The 18,864-nt window shown below is 49.8% G+C and overlaps 1 protein-coding gene across 1 annotated transcript; it reads left to right on the top strand.

Moving 5' to 3' along the window:
- The first annotated feature begins 497 nt into the window (after nt 1-497).
- On the top strand, nt 498-15,808 carry EMP1 (epithelial membrane protein 1). The gene is made up of 5 exons (XM_082482672.1): nt 498-620; nt 12,039-12,156; nt 13,135-13,237; nt 13,345-13,485; nt 14,092-15,808. The coding sequence occupies exons 2-5, from the start codon at nt 12,079-12,081 to the stop codon at nt 14,253-14,255; spliced, it is 486 nt and encodes a 161-aa protein (XP_082338798.1). The 5' UTR covers nt 498-620; nt 12,039-12,078; the 3' UTR covers nt 14,256-15,808.
- Nucleotides 15,809-18,864: the final 3,056 nt, after the last annotated feature.

The raw sequence follows: 18,864 nt of genomic DNA on the forward strand, positions 1-18,864 counted from the left end.
CAAGCCCACAGGTCCGATTTTCATTCCCCCGCACTGCCAACCTCGACGGCTTCTCTCTGTGCAGTAACGGAGGGGATGCGGTGACTCACCCAGCCTCACCATGCCCCCTGCCAACCGGCTGTTTGTTTGTTTGAGTGGTTGTGTTGTTGAAGTCCCGTTGCCACATTTGTAACTATATTTTTTTTTTTTTTATGACAACCAGAAGTTCAGTTTTATAAACAGATGCTGTTGTGGGCCTCTGTTACTCAGCTGGATCAGCGTCAGTAGTTTTTCCAGGCTGTGGTCTCTGTACTGCACACTGAGTCAGACGCAGCCCTGCACAGATTTCTTTGAATCGCTGGTTTCCTCCCAGCCACTCTTGACTCCCTGCCAACAAAGCAGGGCGTAGCTCATTAATTTTTTTTTTTCCAACCCCTTCTCCCTGTCTTTAAAGGCAGACTGATTCATAGTAACTCCTTTAAAACAGAGTCGAAAGACACCACCCTCCCACACCACCGGAGGAAACTTAAACCACCACCAGGTCACTCCCCTTCACTACTGCTCCGCGCTCCGGGACATCAGCGCTGCAGCCCAGCACGCTCCTGCTCCCACAGGTGCCGGGACCAGCCCCAGCCCACACGGTAAGAGCTCCTCTCGAAAACCCTCAGCGACTTTTCTCCCTCGCCGGCGGCTGCTCCCCTCGCCCAGCAGCTCCAGCCCGCTTTCCTCCTCTGCCCCTCCACTTCTCTTCAGCTTGGCCAGGCGAGCTGGCTACGGGGTGCATCTTTAACCTCCCAGCTTTTGCTCTGAAATCCAGCTGCGTTACTGGGCGAAGCGACGCTGCAAGGCTGACAACCGTGGAGCGCTGGCAGCAGCGATGCTATTCTCGCCTGCGGGGCATGTGCAGGCAGGGCGCAGGCAGGGCGCAGGCATGGCGCACCCAACCTGGGCCAGCCCCGGCGCAGGAGCTGCCCCGCGCAGTCGGGGCGGCGTTGTTTACGAACGTGGGAAAACGCCCGCTTGAAATTAGGGCTGCGGGTTTGGAGTTTCTGGCTCCCGCCTCGCGTCTTTCTGCCTGTCTCTCTGCCCTCCATCCGTAGCTTGCCAAGCTTTAATTTAAAACAACAACGGTCGTTCCAAGTGAAGTCTGAGGGGCCCCAAAGGTGCAGGCTGTGAGGTACAATGGGGAGGAGATCTCTTTTTCTGTTAGGGTCCCGGCTCCCGAGGCTGAAGCCAAGCCCCAGTTCTTAAGCAAAGCCACCGCGATGGGTAGGGATGCGTGCTGCGCCTTCCTTAGCAGCACAGGTCCTGGAGTGGGGAGCACGGAGAGGTGAAGTGAGGGAGCGGGCGGAATCGCTAAGAGCACCACAGGCTGCGTGGTGGGGTGTGGTGGGGGGGAGGCGCTGATGGGAAGTGTAGGATTGCAGAGACCGGCAATTTTCCCTATTCACCTGCTTTTTTCCACGCAACCTCCCCCTCCCTCCCTCCCTTTCTTCACCAGTTCTCTCGCTTCACCCGTCTGCTATGGTTTGTATCCTGCGGTCAAATCCTTGAACTATTTTTGAGGTCTGAGAAAGGGAGAGCAGCAAAGCCAGTTTGTTGGCACCAGGCTTCGGTTCCTGTTGCAGGAACCCAGCACGCCCCTGCACAGTTTCGTGGGTTTGAAAGAGACTGAGAGACTGAAACAGTATTTAGCCCAGTCCTGCTGGGAATGGCCGGGGCTTAGGGTGATGCTGTGGACAGTCGCTATACAAATGGCCAAGACGTTGGGCTGACCTTAACCTTGTGGCAGAAGGATGGATTTTGTGAATTCCGAGGTCCCTTCTGGCCCTATTGCTTGCAGCTCAGTCACTCAGGGGTGCCTCCTGCTTGGGAAATAGATGTGTTTGAGTGGCAGGGAAGCTGACTGAGGCAGCGAGTGTTTCCAGGGCACTCTGGGTAGAAAGCCAGAAGTTTGCCAGAAGTTTTCAGAAGTTGCGATTTACCACAATTAACAATATAAACGGTTTGCAAAAAAAATAAATAAAATAATGCTGTGGCCACAGAGCAACTTTCACTCAAAAGCTTTGAATTCCTCAAGGCACCTCTGAGAGCAGCTTTGCCCAGGAACTGCCCACTTGACATTCCTGGACGGAGTGGGATTCTTTCCTGAGCAAACACACAAGAGGGAGCTGGGCACGAGGAGTGTGAAAACTTGGAGCCCATTAGCTATTTTTCCTAGGATAACGGAATGAAGTCGGCTGAATGCCTCCACCCAGCCCACCCCACACAGCCGCCAAACCTGGGGGCTGTCTGCCCTGAGGGAGTGCGGGCTTAAAGGCAGCTTATTTATATTTGCTCCCTTGAGGATCAGCGTAGGAAAAGGATGAAAACTGAGATCTCTTACTATCGCTAACACTGCAGTGCCTGGAAGCACACCCTGAAATGCAGCTCCTTCGTGCAAAGCACTGCATGCCCAGCTAAGGAGTTCCTCCCAGCAGGCTCCCGCGGAAGCCCCCCCCCCCTTCCCCAGCTATGAGTAACCATTCAAACACGTGGCACGCAGTCCCAGCCATTCATCCAGGCTTCTCTCATGTGAGACTTGGGCATCTCCACCAGGCACGTGCCATCCTGCGGTAGACATCTGAGAGAGATGGAGCCAAGCCACACCCAAGGAGACATAAATAGAGGAGGGACTTGGGATCTTGAGGAGGAACACCCGGTTTTGGAGTGGGTGCCTCAGAGCTGCAGGGTTTCTAGTGCTCCCCAGTATCTTGCTGAGGACAGAGAGCCCTGGGCTTGGAAAACCGGCCCTGCTGGCCTAGCCGGTGGTCTTTGAATTTTGCAGTGTGCGAGCAATGCAAGTGCATGCAGGAATTACTGTTTGGTGGCCTGGGGTGGAGCAGAGATTGTATTTTGAAACAGTTCTGGTAGATCTGCTGATAATAGCCAGCGGGTTTTTGGTTTGGTTTTTTTTTTTTTTGGTAAAAGACCCACCTCGAGGCCTTGTTTATAATGAGACGGGGGAGATTTGCTGCAAGCATGAATCCTTCCCTCCCTTTGTCACCCTGCTGGCTGCGAGGCTGGCACATGGCACCCAGCCTGTGCCTGCTTGAGTTTCCTCGGAGCAAAAGCAAAAGGGGTGGCAGGGTGCAGTCCGCTTCCTTATCCCTGCCTGCTCCTCCAGGGCTTCACAGGCTCCATCAACCCCACGCGGCAGCTGTGAAACCCCTTCCACGGCACGTTTCCATTTGCTCACCCCCCCAGTTCCCTTTGGCTGCTGGAAGGGTGCTCCCACACTGGGTGCTACACCCGAAGGCGAGAGGGGAAGCACCTGATGCCGAGCTGGGATTTGCCCTTAGATACCCAAGTGCCCCACGGCAAGAAGAGTGCCACAAGGCAAGAAATAGCACTACTAGACCCCTTTGATCTCAGTGGGCTCCTGTGCCTGTACCCTTCAACAGGGATGTGACAACACTGTCACCCAACACAACACAGCGCAGGCTGCAGGGTGTGGCACTCCCAATTGTCTTCCTTCCTCCTGTCCTCCTGAAAAAAAAAAGTAATGAAAGAGGACTAAAAGATGAGATTGATTTACCCTTCCGTCAAGGCAGGGAGAAGTAAGAGACCCAGACGTGCTCTTTTACACCTCCAAAAGAGAGGGCAAGGAAAGGGATTTCCTATCTCCCCATTTGAAGAAGGATGATTAACAGGTTGTGGGTCTTTCCTGCTGAGGCAAAGCAGCGTGCACAGAAAAGGAGGCTCTGCCCCGTGGCCCTGCTCTTTTGACAGCCCCTGCCAGGACTGATAACTAACTGGTAGCCACAGTGCTGTAATACTGGCCCTGAATAAATGTGCTGAAGTACCAGCTCAAATGTGACTACACAGATCCTCTACTGGAGTCAGCCCACAGTCTGTCATCCCACAGTATGACACAGGGTCCAGCAGCAGTTCCCCGTATCAACTGCCCACAGGGAAATTTAGAGGGCCTCTTTTTTTAAACTGCCTTCTGCTGTTACACCACAGGGAGGGCAGCAAAGCAGCACATCTGGGGGCTGCAATCTGGAGCAGGATTTCTTCAAACCCCACTGGGGGAGTTTTGGAAAGTACCTCCTGAGTTAGAACAGCTGGACAGGGAACAAAGGAAACCCTGGCCAAATTTGCAGCTCCACGCACCCTCCTCCTCCTGAGCTGTTTGCAGCAAGGCAGAGAGTACATGGAAGCCGCTCTCTGAGTAAGACAAAACGTAGCCTATGCCTTGTCATGGTAGGGAGGGACAGGTTAGGACAACTCAGCTCCAGAACCCACATTCCCCAAGGGAGTGACCTGTTCACCAAGCTCATAATTATGATCTGTCCCCTTTCTCCTGTGAAAACCAGTCTGTACCACAGGGTACCCGTGATGAGAGCCCAAGGACGGGTCCTGGGCTAGGTCATCCCCAGCCACGCAGAGAAACATAATGAACTATGAGCAGTGGAGTGGCTGACGGCAGGTGAGCAGTGACTCATGCCAAAGGCAACATGGGGCCACCTGGCAATACGTCTGGATTAGAGGAAATCCAGGGCGAGGGCCTTTGCTGTCCTTTTGCCCTCACAGGGCAGAGTCTCCTCAGGGAGGGCAGTTGTGAAAGCAGCTGCCGTGACTGGGTCCGGCACCCACATTCTTCTCATTCCTGAGAGACATCTCCCCTACAGGCCTCAGCGAGCCTCTGGAAAGGACAGTGAGAGCCATGGGAGCAAGAGGGGAGAGCTGCAAAAAGCTCAGAGCTGGCAGCAGGCTGCTCAGGGGCTTGCTGATGACCAGCTCCAGGAACGTGGACCACTGCTGAAGGAAAGCTGGGGTCTGAGACGGGCATAGCTGCCGGTTGTGCCAGCCAAGCCAACTTGCCTGCTAGCTGGCCTCCAGTGGCTGCAGCCAGGCCAGCGTGGTGTGCCCCTGATGCCTCACTGGAAAGCCATTTCTGCATGTAACATGAGCTAGAATGACCTTTATGCGGTTCTGCTAGCCCATAGTAACCACAGGTATAGCACAGGTGTAGGAAGCCCTCTTGAAGCCAAATGGGGCTTTTTACCTCACAGCCACCTTTTACCCCACCCTGCACAGAGCATCGACCAACGCCAGGCTGCACAGCATCCTCTCGCTTCTGCTCTATACTCACTCTCCTGCTACCCCCGTCCATCACTCGTGAGCTGTGGGTTGAAAGAAGGAGCTATCACACAATTTTGCAATTTAATCCTGCACAGTCTTTTCCAAGCTGGCTTGCAGGAACAAGGGCACCCTGGAGGCAGACTGACCCAAAAGCTCAGACTCTTTAGATGCCTAAGTCGCATTGACCTCAGTGTCTCATAAGCTGTACTGGCACCTTCAGAGGTCTTGCAGTCTTGAGAGAGAGGGATGCTATTTGATAACGAGGCACTTCTTTTTCAGAGTTACCCTCCTCTGAAAAAAAAAAAAAAGGGAAGAACTGCCTATGTAAATCAGAGAATTGCAGTTTTAATTTAAAAATGCAGCCAAAAGCACAGCTGATGTGGGCTCCACAGACCTTCCACCTCTATCTAAAGGCTGTTGCAAGGAGGAAAAGCAGGAATCCCACCAGGAATGATCTGTGCACTTTTGCTCACACCACACTGTAACCTGAACTTTCCCGTCAGCGTTGTCAGATGGTTTCTCCCACGTGGGCACTGTCAGTGTCAAGGTTGCACGGATAGATACGCGCAGCCATAAGGAAGCCGTGCATGAGAACTCACGCAGACAGACACACACTCACACACACAGTTCAGCTCTGCTCACAGGGAAACCACAGATGCACTCTCCCATTCATAGAGGGAGCCACGCAGAGCTGCAGATGTACAACCCTACACACACCACGTCATCGCCCAGACCGTCAGTCCTCCCACAAACCTTCCTCGCATATCTCGGCATCTTGTCTGAAGCCCTGCAAGTCCCAGCGTCTCCCTTGTCTAATTAACCCACCCAGGGACCATCCAACGCACTAAGGGGTGAGGGTGCTCCCCATCGCACCTCCAAAGGTGCAGAGGAACACTCCTGTGCTTCCATTAGCTCTGAGGTCCCCTTCCCCACCACTGTCTCTTACTTGCTGCCCATCAGTCCCAGCCCTTCCTTGGCGTGTCTAGTGTGATGAGTGACAGTGTTTTCCTCCAGCAGTGGCTGCTGGCTGCCTGCCATGCCCCAGGCAGCTGTCTTTTCCCCTTCCTACTACCAAGCGAGCTTTGGAGTTTCTGTTGATGTTGTCACATGGCTGAACGCACGAGGGTGGTTTCTTCTGGAGAAAATGCCAATTTCTCACTGTCTGTCCTAGGAGCTCTGATATTTCCCCACTCTCATATGAATCACGAGCATGAGAGCTGGGAAACCCTTGTGTGTCATCTTTTGTGACTCTCCCTTGCATCTCTCAGGGTGGAGTCTTGAGGACTTTGTCTGGTGCCACAAGAAATGATTCACATGCTGGGGCTTTATGAGTCCCCTGGGAAGGCAATTCCCCCTGATCCGTCGGAGACCATACCACCAGGAAAGGCTTCCCAAGAACCAGATAAAATCTTCCATTTACTGAAGCTTATTTTCAGTTGTAGCCCTCAGGCTGCTCTACATTTTCTTTTTAGTTGACATTCATCTGCTACTTTCACAGCCTCGCTGTACCCCATGTGGTCACCACAGCCACCACCTATGCATGCACAAAATCTCCTCATTGCCATAAACCAGAGGCTCCAAAGGTCTCCGTGTGCGCACCTCCTGCCCAACCCTTTTCCCACACATGTGAAATCTCTTTCCAGAGGCACCAGCCTACTCATCCACATGTCTATAAAAAGCATCTGACTTGTAAATTCAGTCAAACCAGTCTGTCATAAAACAGGTTGTCAACAGCAGTGCTGGCGTACAGTGGTTTATGAAAGTCCGGAGTCAGCAAGGACTCTGGATTCAGCTGGATCTGAAGCAAGAACCAGAGCAAAGGGTGAAAGCAAAAATATCCTTCCCGGTGGTTGTTTAAAGCTGTCATGAGCTTTCTAGTAACAATGTGATGGGTCCAAAATCACCGTGCCACCAGAATTTCACAGAGAACTTTACATATTTGCATCCTGCCAAATGACGCTGGGCACAATGAGAAATGCTTCTACCACACGCAAGGGCAAGGGGTGCAGTTGTAGCAGGGCTAAGGTGCAGTCAGGGCCTCAGCTCAGTCAAAGGCAGAGCTACAAATCCTGCAGAAGGTTTCATCACACCCTAAGGTTTCCCCTACTGCTGACATCATGGCAGAATTGCTATTTGTAGGTGGGCTTCACACTGAGGAATGCACCAGTGATGGAGGTGGCAGTTTGTGGCTGTCTCAAAGAATATCAAATACTTTTTATTTTCTGTCCTGTCCTCTCCAATTTTCCCCTTTCTTTCCAAGTGGCCTTGGCCCTGATTCAGACCACCGTTATTCCTGATGTGACTCTGTGCCACCTCAGACAGTGTCCTGGTTCATGGGCTTTCTCTAAATATTGGACCTCCTACTGCCACCATCAGAGACAGTGTACTGGGTGAGACAGACCACTGGTCTGACTTATGGCCGCATTTCTTAGATTCTGCAGTGGCAGCTGGGGAAGGCAGAATTTCTTTCATCTCAGTTGCTTTCGATCTACAGAGATTTTTGTTGACGTTCTCGCCAAAAGCATTTGCTTTTTCCCTGAAATGCCATCTTTCCTTTCTTAAGAAATTGAATGTATCAAACCCAAGGGACTTCAGCTGAAAAACTGAGTTTTAGAGGAGTCAGAGGTCACCATGGTGCTCGCAGACATTGCGATTTAGATGTCTTCTGCTCCCCGGACACTATAGGCTGCTATAGGCTATTGGCTGAGTTCTCACCTCAGCCAGCATCTCTCACCATATGCCTCATCAACTTACTCTGGGAAAGGTAGTCCCAAGCAGGAACCTCAGTTCAGAGAGGAGAATGGGAATGGAAGTCAGATGAGCTACATCATTTAGAAACACTTCAAATGTGAAATATTTCAGATTTAGTTGAGAGTGCTTTGATTTTTCACCCCAAACAACCCGTTCATTCCTGCAGAAACATCCTCTCTTCCCATCTACTTCTTTCACTGCAGTGCGCTTTCTGCCAGAAGCAAAGGACCACTACCTAATCTGCCTTATCCTCTTGAGTAACCCACTCCCTGTATTTGAGGAACTATATCGTTGGCATTTGTCATATCTGCAAGTGGCACTTTGCATTCCATCCTGATGCCATACTAAGCAGCAAACTGAGAGCAAGGACACACTTCTCCTGACTGCCATCCAGATAGAAGGATCCAAAACACTTAAGTAGACAGAGGGGTATTATGGGTGGCTACACTTTGCCTGCTCGAGAAGACTGTCTTAGTTTTCAACGGATAGGGTTTGCCTGCTTGAACTTGGACGAGGGTGCAGCAGAGCCATCTGTTGTTCCTTAGTATGTGCACCCCTGCATGGGGAGCGAAATAGTCTTTACACAGATAAGAGTCTGTCATGCTTATCTGTAGGCTTTTTTTGTGCTGAAGGCTGCTATGGTGATTGTTATTCATGGTTACTGTTGGTGGGGCTTGTTATTTCTCCTCATCCATCATTTCAGGAAAAGGAAACTCAGTCCACTGTCATCAGTGCAAGATCTTCTCTTGACTCACATAGGCTGTTCAGCAGGTGCATGACCTTGACTCCTTCTTCTCCATCAGCTGGTCCTACCTCAGTAGTCATTTTACTCTCATGCCTCAGCTCTGTTTTTCTTGGCTTAGCTGAGGTCTCTCCTGGGGAAGACACACCAGGAGGCTCAATGCAGGATTCACAACCTGATTGCTTGACTGGTTCTTGAGAAGCAGTCCTAAAACTGACAGCGTGTCCTGAACACTTGCAGGGTTAAATAATTGCGGTTTTGAGAGCTTTGGGGTGAGTCAGTGGAAAAAACTGGCAGCTCTAGGCAGGCTAAGACTGACTCATAGTCCAAGAAGAGCCTGAGGAGCTCCAAATCCAGCTGCAGTTTAGGTAGGGGAATGGAAGAAAAGACATTTGCATGCAATTGTGTCCTATTGCTCCAGCAATGTGACCCCACCCTGTAGCGGAGAAAGATGTCTCATGCTTAACAAATGGAAAGAGTATCCTGTCCGTCATCAATGCTCTGCCAGCTTCTCTGTCTAATGGGAGGAAAAGTCCACTGGAGACAGAGATGACTCTATTTCAATGCCGTTCGTTCACCCACTGCTCCTTTGGGATTGTTCTCTAGTGTTTTATTTAAAAGGCAGGGAGAGATGAAGGAAGGGGAAAGCGAATGAATAGAGAGGGAGGCTTGTGCTTTAACTCACAAAGAATCAAAACTAAGCTGTGAGCACATAACCCTGGGGGAGTTTGCATTTGATAGTGTGTGTATTCAGGGAGGTGCTGACGTTCTCAGGAAGTAGGTGCACTGAAAGCACCTGAACTAACAGCGCTCTCCAGCAGTGTGAGAACGGGGCAGAAAAAGCAAAGGGAATAAAGGATTTGGGTTTTTTCTTAGCATATTGGTCAAAGTTCTGCGTGGTTTTGTTTTGGTTTTTTTTTTTTTTACATTGAAAAGTAACATTTATCCCTCCTTTTCATTTCTGAATGCAAACAGAAGATGCATTTAAAAGAGCTGTTCTAGTCCTTTAGGGTGTCACGAAAGTAGGTTTTTAGTCTTTCAAGTACAGCACTTTTTTGAAGTTCCTCAAAAATAATCAGCAAAAAACCTGCTGAATTAGTTTTTAAAGAGGCCATGGAAAAATAGGTCCATCTAAGAAAGAAGAAAGTTTAGCCACTGTTCAGTAAAGGCAAATTTCGTAGCAGGCAAATTTGCCCCATTTGGTGTATGCATACCAATACACTATGGTGGTAAGAGCACTCATTACAGTTTGTGTAAGAACAAAGGTAATCAGAAAAAAGGATGACAAGTAGTCAAAGGGATGGGAAGATTTGACTCAGAGGCTCTATTCAAGGCACCTGCTGCAGATATGTAACAGCCATGGCAACAGCAAGTTTCTCAGCTCAAAGCACAGTAACAATATCCATATCATTTGCCATCCAGAATTTTGAAACCCTTGTTCCTTTTGCAATCAGTGGAAAGAAGGGGTTTAATGCTCAGGTCAGGCATGTTGATGCGGTAGCTTGCATACAGTGTCGAGAACCTGGATTTAGTGATGCTGAACTCATAAATGATTGTCACTACAGTCAGAGAAGAACCCCTAGGAAGGCTGTACTTTCTCCAAGGTCATCACTGAGGCAACAGTGATGTGACAACAGAGGGCACAGTGACCAGGCCATCCAGGCAAATCAAGTCATAGAGCATGAGGAGTTTGCTAGGACACCCCAAAGCAGACAAGCAAGGCCAGCCCACGTTCAGCAAGCTAGAGCTAAACAACTCCAGGGAGTTCTCCCAGATGAAGGAAACCTCACAGAGGACAAGTTGTTGCTGAGGAGGAATGACCAGTTACCAAACCTAATCTGTCCTTCTAAGGAGTGACCTCGTTTGGGTGGGAGGAGTGACCTAACAGAGCTGGTTCCCTGAGATCCTGAGCTCAAGGAATTCCTCCTGGTCATCAGCTAATGCTGAACTGGACAGAGAGCCACTGATGGAGAAGCCTGCCCGCCTGCTGTGGTTTGGGAAACTATCCCAAGCAGTGCAAGGAATAGCTGCAGCACTTTACAGGAATACACTCCCACATATGGCCGCAATGAGAGGAAAGACAGGAGTGGAAAAGGTGGAGTCACTGAGTAAAAAAAAAATAAAATACATTTATGGGACTTCACAAAGCCTTTTGTTACAGTTTGTGTGAAAGACATCATGAAGTATAATTGTGTTGTTCCATGACAATGTTACCACACCCTGTACAAATGGTGACAGCATCAAACCTTACCTGAGTCACCTGGACCAAAATAACTTGACAGCCGACATTAGTCACAGGCTTGGTGCTGCTCTTCAGTACCAGCACTACCAAGAAAAAGAGCAACACAGCCCTATGAAACTTTCTAGGAAGCAGTCTTTCACTGGCCCCAGAGTGGGCCCAGTAAACTTTTCTGCTTGATTTCTGTGGCTATAGTGCACAATTACTAATAAATGCCTGGAAGGAGGGGAAATATGCTCACTCACTTCATGTGAGTTGTCAGCACTCGCTCTCACAGCTTAGATTTGTTCCTTGTATTTCGCATTTTTAGGGGAGAAGTCAGCAGCTTTGATGAACAGTGTCATGAGAGATACTCAGAGGACGTTCCCCTCCCTTTCCAATCACATGTTCATCGATGACAGGAAATCTTAGAATAGTAAAAGCTTGCAGGGTACAGAAGCAAAAAAAAACCCCACAACAACCCAAAACAAACCAAAGAGGAATTTGCATTACAACAGAATCTAATTGCAGTAATGGTGATCTGCCTGCCTCAAGTTTTAAAAGGGAAACAGGCAGTTTTCATTGAAAACCTGAGCATTTTCCTCTGCCCCAGAACACCTCAGTAGTGTTTCTGTGGTGGTTATTCTCCTCTTCACAAAACGGAGCAGGCCATTGAGTAGGAGTAGCCCCCCAGTCCACTCTCCACCGCTGCTCAACACCTGATGCACTCAGGAGCACACAGTCCTCCACTCCACGCCACCTGTCCGTGTCCCAGACCAGTTGGAGGTGGCTGTGCCACGAGAGGGAAAGGGAGAACAGGAAGAGAAAATCTTTCCTGACCTCTGTGAATCCTGTGGGCAAAACCTCCTCATCCTGGAGCATAGGCCTAGAGTATGTTATTTTTACTTTACTTAACCACATACCAATTTAAGCAACATGTGTATACGCTCAGGCTATTTTTAAAATGCCCCCAAGCTAACTACCCCTGTTCTACACCTCCTCCCAGACCGGTTCCTTTACCTCCAGGCTTTCTTTAACCTCTTGAGCAACTCCCTTACAGATTTTGACAAAGGTTTTAGCAATGTTTTTTTGTGACTACATGCTTCCAGAATGGATTTAAGATCAACCTGTTTTCTTGCATGTAAACAAAGCTTATAGTAATTCTATTCTTTGATTCAGCCCTTCCCTTCACGTCCTCCCTCTATTCTTGTTCTCCTCCAGACCTTTCTGTATCGGTGACACCACCTAGAAGGGACCCAAGATGTTGGTGCTACTGGCTGGTATCTTTGTGGTTCACATCGCCACTGTCATCATGCTCTTCGTCTCCACCATTGCCAACGTAAGTAGAGACCACCCTGGATGAGACAGGGCTATGGCCTTCCGCAGCAGTAGCCATGGCTTGGAGGGGGGGGGACGGGACAGGCAGGTGGGAGCTCAGGTCTATAGGTGAGGGACACCCACTCACGGCCATGAGCGATGGGTGAAGCAGTGATGGGTGTGCTCAGGGAGTGGAAAGGCAGCCGGGGTGGTACAGGAGGCAGCCTCCACCTGCCGCCCCCCGCTCCCAAATCCCAGACCCAGCAGCACTTCAACGCTCTTCATCCAAGAGAGCGCAAAGAGGAGCAGGGGAGATCAGCAGATGACAGCTCTGAAGCGGTATTTATCAGTCCATCTGGCGGCCAGGCTGTCGCACAACTGGACGTTCCCCCATACCCGTCTGTTTTGACGGCAACAGCCCGTTGCCGGGGGCTGGGGGCGGGGGGGGGGCGGCCACAGACGCAGCTCCCAGCGCTGCTCCTCATGGAAAGCCCAAGCGAATGGGGGCGGCCGCTCCCCCCGCCCCCCCCCCCCCGGCGCCGGGGAAACCCGGGGCGAGGGTGACCCCTGGCGGCTCGGTGGGGGCGGCGGCACCGCCGGAGTCCCCCCCGCGCCCCTCTGGGGCGGTTTCGGGGTCCCTCGTACCCCGGGTGCCTCGGCGGCTTGCTCGCCTCATCGCGCCCTCCTGCCGCCTGCTACACGGAGAGGATGCTCTCAGCGATTCCCACCCCTGTCCCCCCCCCCCCCCCCCATCCCCCCGAATCACGGGAACAGACCTCCCCCGTGTTTTGCCTGGACAAAATGCCTCGTGGCTTTGGAAGCTTGCGTCATCTCCCACCCGCTTCGGCTGTTCATCTGCTGCCGACACATGCAGAATTTTTTTCAGCTCTCTGCCTCGTGGCACTGGGGCTACTCTTGCTCCCCTTACGGTTCAGTCTGAAAACTGGCCAGAAGAGCAAGGCAGCACCCCCGTGACATGACCGTTTCGTCCTGTTTCTAGGTTTGGATGGTGGGTTCTTCCAGCTTAGGAAACGTCTCAACGGGACTCTGGCTACTGTGCAACCAGACGTGTGAGCAGCTGCCGGTCAACAGTCGTGATGAGGGTAAGTTACATCCGCATTTTCATTGTGGTGATGAATTGCAGGACGTTTGCGCACAATACCAAGGCTGAGTCCTGATCTTCACAAACCTCTTCCCTGTGTGTTCACAGCTTCCCTCAAAGCAGTGCAAGCCTTTATGATCCTCTCGATCATTTTCTCCGTCATCGCGCTTGTCATGTTCATTGTCCAGCTGTTCACCCTGGAGAAAGGCAAACGTTTCTACCTCACTGGAGCCATCATGCTGGTTTGCTGTAAGTATGAATGCCTTGCGATAGTGCTGCCTGTGTCCCACTGCCTCTGCAAGCGCAAGTAGCCACACATCTGCCACACGCAGCCATTGGGGGAGGTTGTCAACCAGCTAAAAATTTCGAGTGGCCCAGGTTTTTTTTGATAAAACAAAGCACTGAGGAATTGGAAAGTTAGTTTGTTTGGTTTGGTTTTTTTTACTGTATATTATTTCCAGATTTTCATTAGAAAACCCTAGTGGGTTTTGCAAAATACCTTTGAAAGACAACAAAAAGGATTCAAGTATTTGGGGGAGGCAGGGGAATAAACAGACAGCTACTGCTCAGGGGATTCAACACGTAGCACCAAACTGTCTGCACACCTTATTACTGATTTCCTCCCAACAAAGGTTTATTTCCCATGGCACCCACTCAGCAAGCCCCAAGTGCCTTATGTCATCACACCTGCAAGAGAAAAACCTCCATAAATAAGCCTCGTGGGCAGCAGCCCCTCTCTCATATGGCACGAAACATGCATTATGATCTCAGGGGACAGTGGTGCTTCAGAAGTCCTGCAGCAATGCTGGTCTCTGTGCGTTTTCCAACTCTCTTTTCTCCCCTTCCTTCCCACAGGGATGTGCATTCTGATCGGAGTCTCCATTTACACAGCTCGGTTCACAGGCAAGGTGCCCGAGTCCACAAGTTCTCACCATGGCTACTGCTTCATATTGGCCTGGATCTGCTTTTGCTTCAGTTTCATCATTGGCATCCTCTACCTTGTTCTTAGGAAAAAATAAGGCTGATGGGAGTCTAGGGGAGAGGGTTGGCTACTGGGAATGGGGAAGAATTGCTCTGCTGAGAGAACTGTTGGGCCAATAGAAAAAGATGGAAACAGCCACCATCATCACCACTGCCGCCACCACAGAAAAATCACTAACAAAGCTAGAATCCTCAGAAGCTCCTACACCAAAGAGAGGGAGAAACAGCTCCGACTGAGCTAGCACTCCTGGGGCTGTTGCACCAGAAATCTGGAGGTGACCCAGGCAGCTATTCTCCTTTTCTGCAAAGTTATGTCATACCTTCACAAAGCTTCAAGCTCAGCAGTGATGATTGAAGGGCACCCACAAAAAACAAGGGCTACATCTTTTTCCCTTCCTAGAGCCCTTCTCACTTACCTTTCGGTGTGCCTTGTGGGTTGGGCGGTGAGGCTTATGACCCCTTTTTTTGTCCATGGAAACAAATGGGATGGGTCTTTTGTTACATTTATATATATAGATATATACGCACATATGTGAAAGTTAAAGACATTAAATTGAGAAGCAACCAATAGAAATCAGATTAAATTACTATTAAAATATCTACAGAAATAAGGCAGCAATTTTTTTTTTTTTTTGCTGCTCTGTTTGCTATTTGACATTCCCATGGTTGAATCAGATTGAGGTAGGAAGGGCAAATTTCCAGGTGTGGATGATGGAGAGAGAGAGAGAGAGAGAGAAAGTGTGGGGGTGAAGATACACAGGGGTTCCTAATTACAGAGGATGCAGTTGCTCAATGAGGCACATGCAGGGAGGGAATCATTTGGGTGTGTGTCTACAGTGAAATCTTCTGTTCAGCTCCAGAACAGGGTAACAGCACTGCAACATTGCAGATCTTTGCTAAGACAAGTCCTTATCTGTAGGCAGGATTTTTTTTTCCCACATTGTCATCCAGGACATGATATTCATTGAGAGCCTCACCTTGTGACAGAGCTCATCTCAAAGGCAGATGATACTGGTTAGCAGATTCCCTAATGAGAGATTTGGAGAGATGAGACGAGGCTTGTGAGTTCTGCTCCTTGCTGCACGACCTTAGGCCAGTCACTTAACCCGGTGCTTTTCCATCTGCCAAATTCTTCCATAAAACTATACCTACCTCCCAGGGTTGCTGAGAGATTTTACGTCCACTCTGTAATACAAGGTCCCCATGTGAAAGGTTGGAACGGGAAAGTAAGGCATTGGTACTGCTGCAACCCACAAATTTCTGTCAGTTCGAAGAATCTCAGTCACAAGTGGCATTTAGAAGGGACAAGAGGTCAAAACTTCCTGTGACTCCATCCACAACTAAAAGGCAGAGAGTATAAAAAACCATGCAGGTGCAGATTGTGCGTGGATGCTATTTACCTCTCTCTCTCCCTTTCTCTCTCTTTCTGTTACATTTTCTTCGTATGTAGACTTTATCAGTTTGGTGGATATATTCTAGTACTGTATGTTGCTGTTTCATTAACAAAGGTTATTTCATATATAGTCATTGTAAATATTTTGAAATGCATATTTTTAACTTTGAGGGTATAAAAAAATAAAATCCGATTCCCTTTATTATAAAGAGTTTTGCTTTGGTGTTTTTTCCATTAGTGTTTCAGATATTCGTTAACAGAAGCATTTGGTGTTCCCACTGAATCAAAGCTCGCTCCTTTAAGATGATGCAGAACTACTGCGTTCTCTTGCTTGTCAGTATATGAGATTTCCCATTTTGAAGGGGAGGAGGAAGCAGAACAACTCTCAGAGATCCTGTTTCAGGCTCTCTGCAAGCTCAAGCAGATACTGTGAGCGTAGACAAACAACTGACTAATTCAGGGCAGCTGGCTACAGTAAATCAGCCAGACCAAAGAAATGCTCCACACGCTCATGCTGACTAGCATCACACCAGGAGGTAGCAGAGGCCATACACAGAGGACAGCCCTGCCAGACTCAACTTTCCTGAGAGCTCCTAAAGAATGAGGATAACCACAAGTTCTGCAAACAGGAGGTGCTCGGCATAAGGAGGCATTGCCAGCACAGACCATTTTGTTAGGAGGAACAGGTAAAAGCTATTTCCGTGCTCACTACAAGGTAAGGAGAGCAGAGAGCTGCAGGCAAAGCTAAAAATGAGGGACTGCCAAGGGGGCAGGGGCAAGAGCACGAGACACTCTTGCTTTCACCAGAGAGTCAGGCTATGCAGGCTGGGAAGAAGCAGTCCAGTAACTGCTCACATTAACAGGTTTGAAATTACCTGTACACGTTCAGGGGAGTGTTGCAAAAGCCTCTGCAGACAGCTCGGGGGAGAGTCCTGCTCTGTCAGAGGCAGAAGCCAAAACTGGCCAAGCAAAGTAACTGATTCCCGGGCTGATCAAGGGGTGATGACAGCACTGCAAACACAAAGGCAGCGGCACCATTACAGAATGCAGCTGCCTGCCAGCACCCTCAGAGCAGGAGAATGGCTTGATTCCCTTGCAGCGAAGAAGGCAGAGAAAAAACAAGCCACCAATAACAACAAAAAAAAGCATGCAAGGAACGGGGTGGTGGTGGGAGGCATAAAAGATGATGCTAGGAGTGGTATAAAAGATCATGGGTCACTTTCAGCACTGGAGTAAATCTCCACTGCTGGTAACCACGGTGCAGTTAACCTAAGAATCGTTTAACAGAGCAAAGTAAGATGAAATCAGCATGAAATATCCCACTCAAAACATATCCAGCCCAGGGGGCAGCCCAGAAATGTATGCTGCAGTTGTACTAGTTGTCTTTAGAAGGCTGCCTAATCTTGTGATTATTTACATTTGCAGCTCTGCCTGCTCAGATAATAAGAGCAGGCAGGGTACCAGTTGATTGCTGGAGGAACTGGGAAGGAATTTTAATCCCAGACCCTCTGTTCCCGCATTGCACAGTTGGCGAGGTACATCACTGCAGGCAGCTCAGCTCTCCTGACATTGTCAGAGCCATGGTATTGGAATTAGATACACCAGTGATCTGATGCATGATGACAAATCTCATGTCGCACAATTCACCCGAAGTATGTGGATATCTGGTATAAATATACACCTTGTCATCTGTTACACCGCTGAGGAAACTTGATTGCCTTTCTGCTCAACCTAGCATGGAAGGCTGTAGCTGGCAGCCTTCCTCCTTTATACTCCCTCTGAGGCTTCTCACGTGGACCAGGATAGCCAGGGACCAGAGGGCTCAATCCATAGGCTGAGGGGCTTCCAGCCAGCATCTTCCCAGAGGCAAGCACAGGAGGCATGCTCCTCAGCAGAGATTTATGAGAACCCAAAATGCTTCATCTGGTCTCTCAAGCTAATCCCAGTGTCGGGATTTGGGCAACAGAGCCAGATCTATCTGCAGTGAGGTCTAGGGGAAAAGGCAATGCGGTGGAGCTCTGCCCTGTGAGCATGGTCACTGCCGTGCAGATGACCTGGAGAGCATAATGGAGTCAGAGGTGCTAAAGAAAGGGGTGTTGGGGATGGTCCTATCTCCCTCTGCCTTCCAGATAAATCCGTGGGTGGACAGAAGCCTGACTTTTGGCGTTCACAGCTGGATGTGGCTTTTTTTTCCTGACTTTTGTGGGGCATCATATATTATTTCTTACTCTGGAAGCAACGCCTAAAATAACCCATTTCATTCACAAGCTCACTGTAGAGCTTTTTGGGCCTTGCTCTGATGATAAGACGGAGCTGGGAGAGCCGAGCTGTAATTCAGTGAGTAAAAGCACTTCCCAGGACTTTGGGAGAGTAGGGGGATGTGTGGCTCTGAGAGACAGGGGAATATCAACTGAATTGGGCAGTATCTTGTTATTGCTGCCCAGAAGCCATGAATAAACACACCTGGGCAGCTTAGCCAAGCAAGGAAAAGGTGATGCTGCAAGCATGGCCTGTGAGGGGCTGGGAGGGGGGAGGGGGCATCAAGATGCAGAGATGAGGAGTGGGGAGCTGGCAAAGAGGTTTCCATGTGCTACTCACACTGCAGCCATGGCAGGTCTCCCCCACGCTTCTGGGCAATGCAGAGCTCCCTGGGAGCTGCTGACAGCTCGCAAGTCCTTCTGATGTCCGTAAAAGCTGAGGCTGCTCAGCATGGTTAGCAGTTCCAAGGACTGGGTCCAAAGCTCTCACCATCTTTGTTTGCAGTCTCAGGGAGGTAAAAGATAGCCTCGGCACAACTTGAATATATATTAGGGGGTTCTCTTTCTAAATGGCATTCTGAAGCAGGACTTGCTTCATGTCCCTGGGAAGGGGACATGCTCTGTCCCTGGGAAGGTAATGGAGCGACTCATTCTGGATGTCATCTCCAAACACGTTGAGGAACAGGAAGTTATTGGAAGTGGTCAACATGGATTTCAAGGGTAGATCGTGCTTGACCAATCTGATAGCTTTCTATGATGTCATAACTGGTTGGCTGGATGAGGGGAGAGTCGTGGATGTCATCTACCTTGACTTTAGCAAGGCTTTTGACACTGTCTCCCATGACATCCTCATTAGGAAGCTGAGGAAGTATGGGTTAGATGAGGTGACAGTGAGGTGGATTGAGAGTTGGCTGCGGGACAGAACTCAGAGGGTTGTGATCAGCGGCACAGAGTCTAGTTTGGAGGCCTGTAACCAGTGGTGTCCCCCAGGGGTCA

The sequence above is a fragment of the Vanellus vanellus genome (assembly GCF_965231255.1).
Source record: "Vanellus vanellus genome assembly, chromosome: 1".
NCBI classification, from domain to species: Eukaryota; Metazoa; Chordata; class Aves; order Charadriiformes; family Charadriidae; genus Vanellus; species Vanellus vanellus.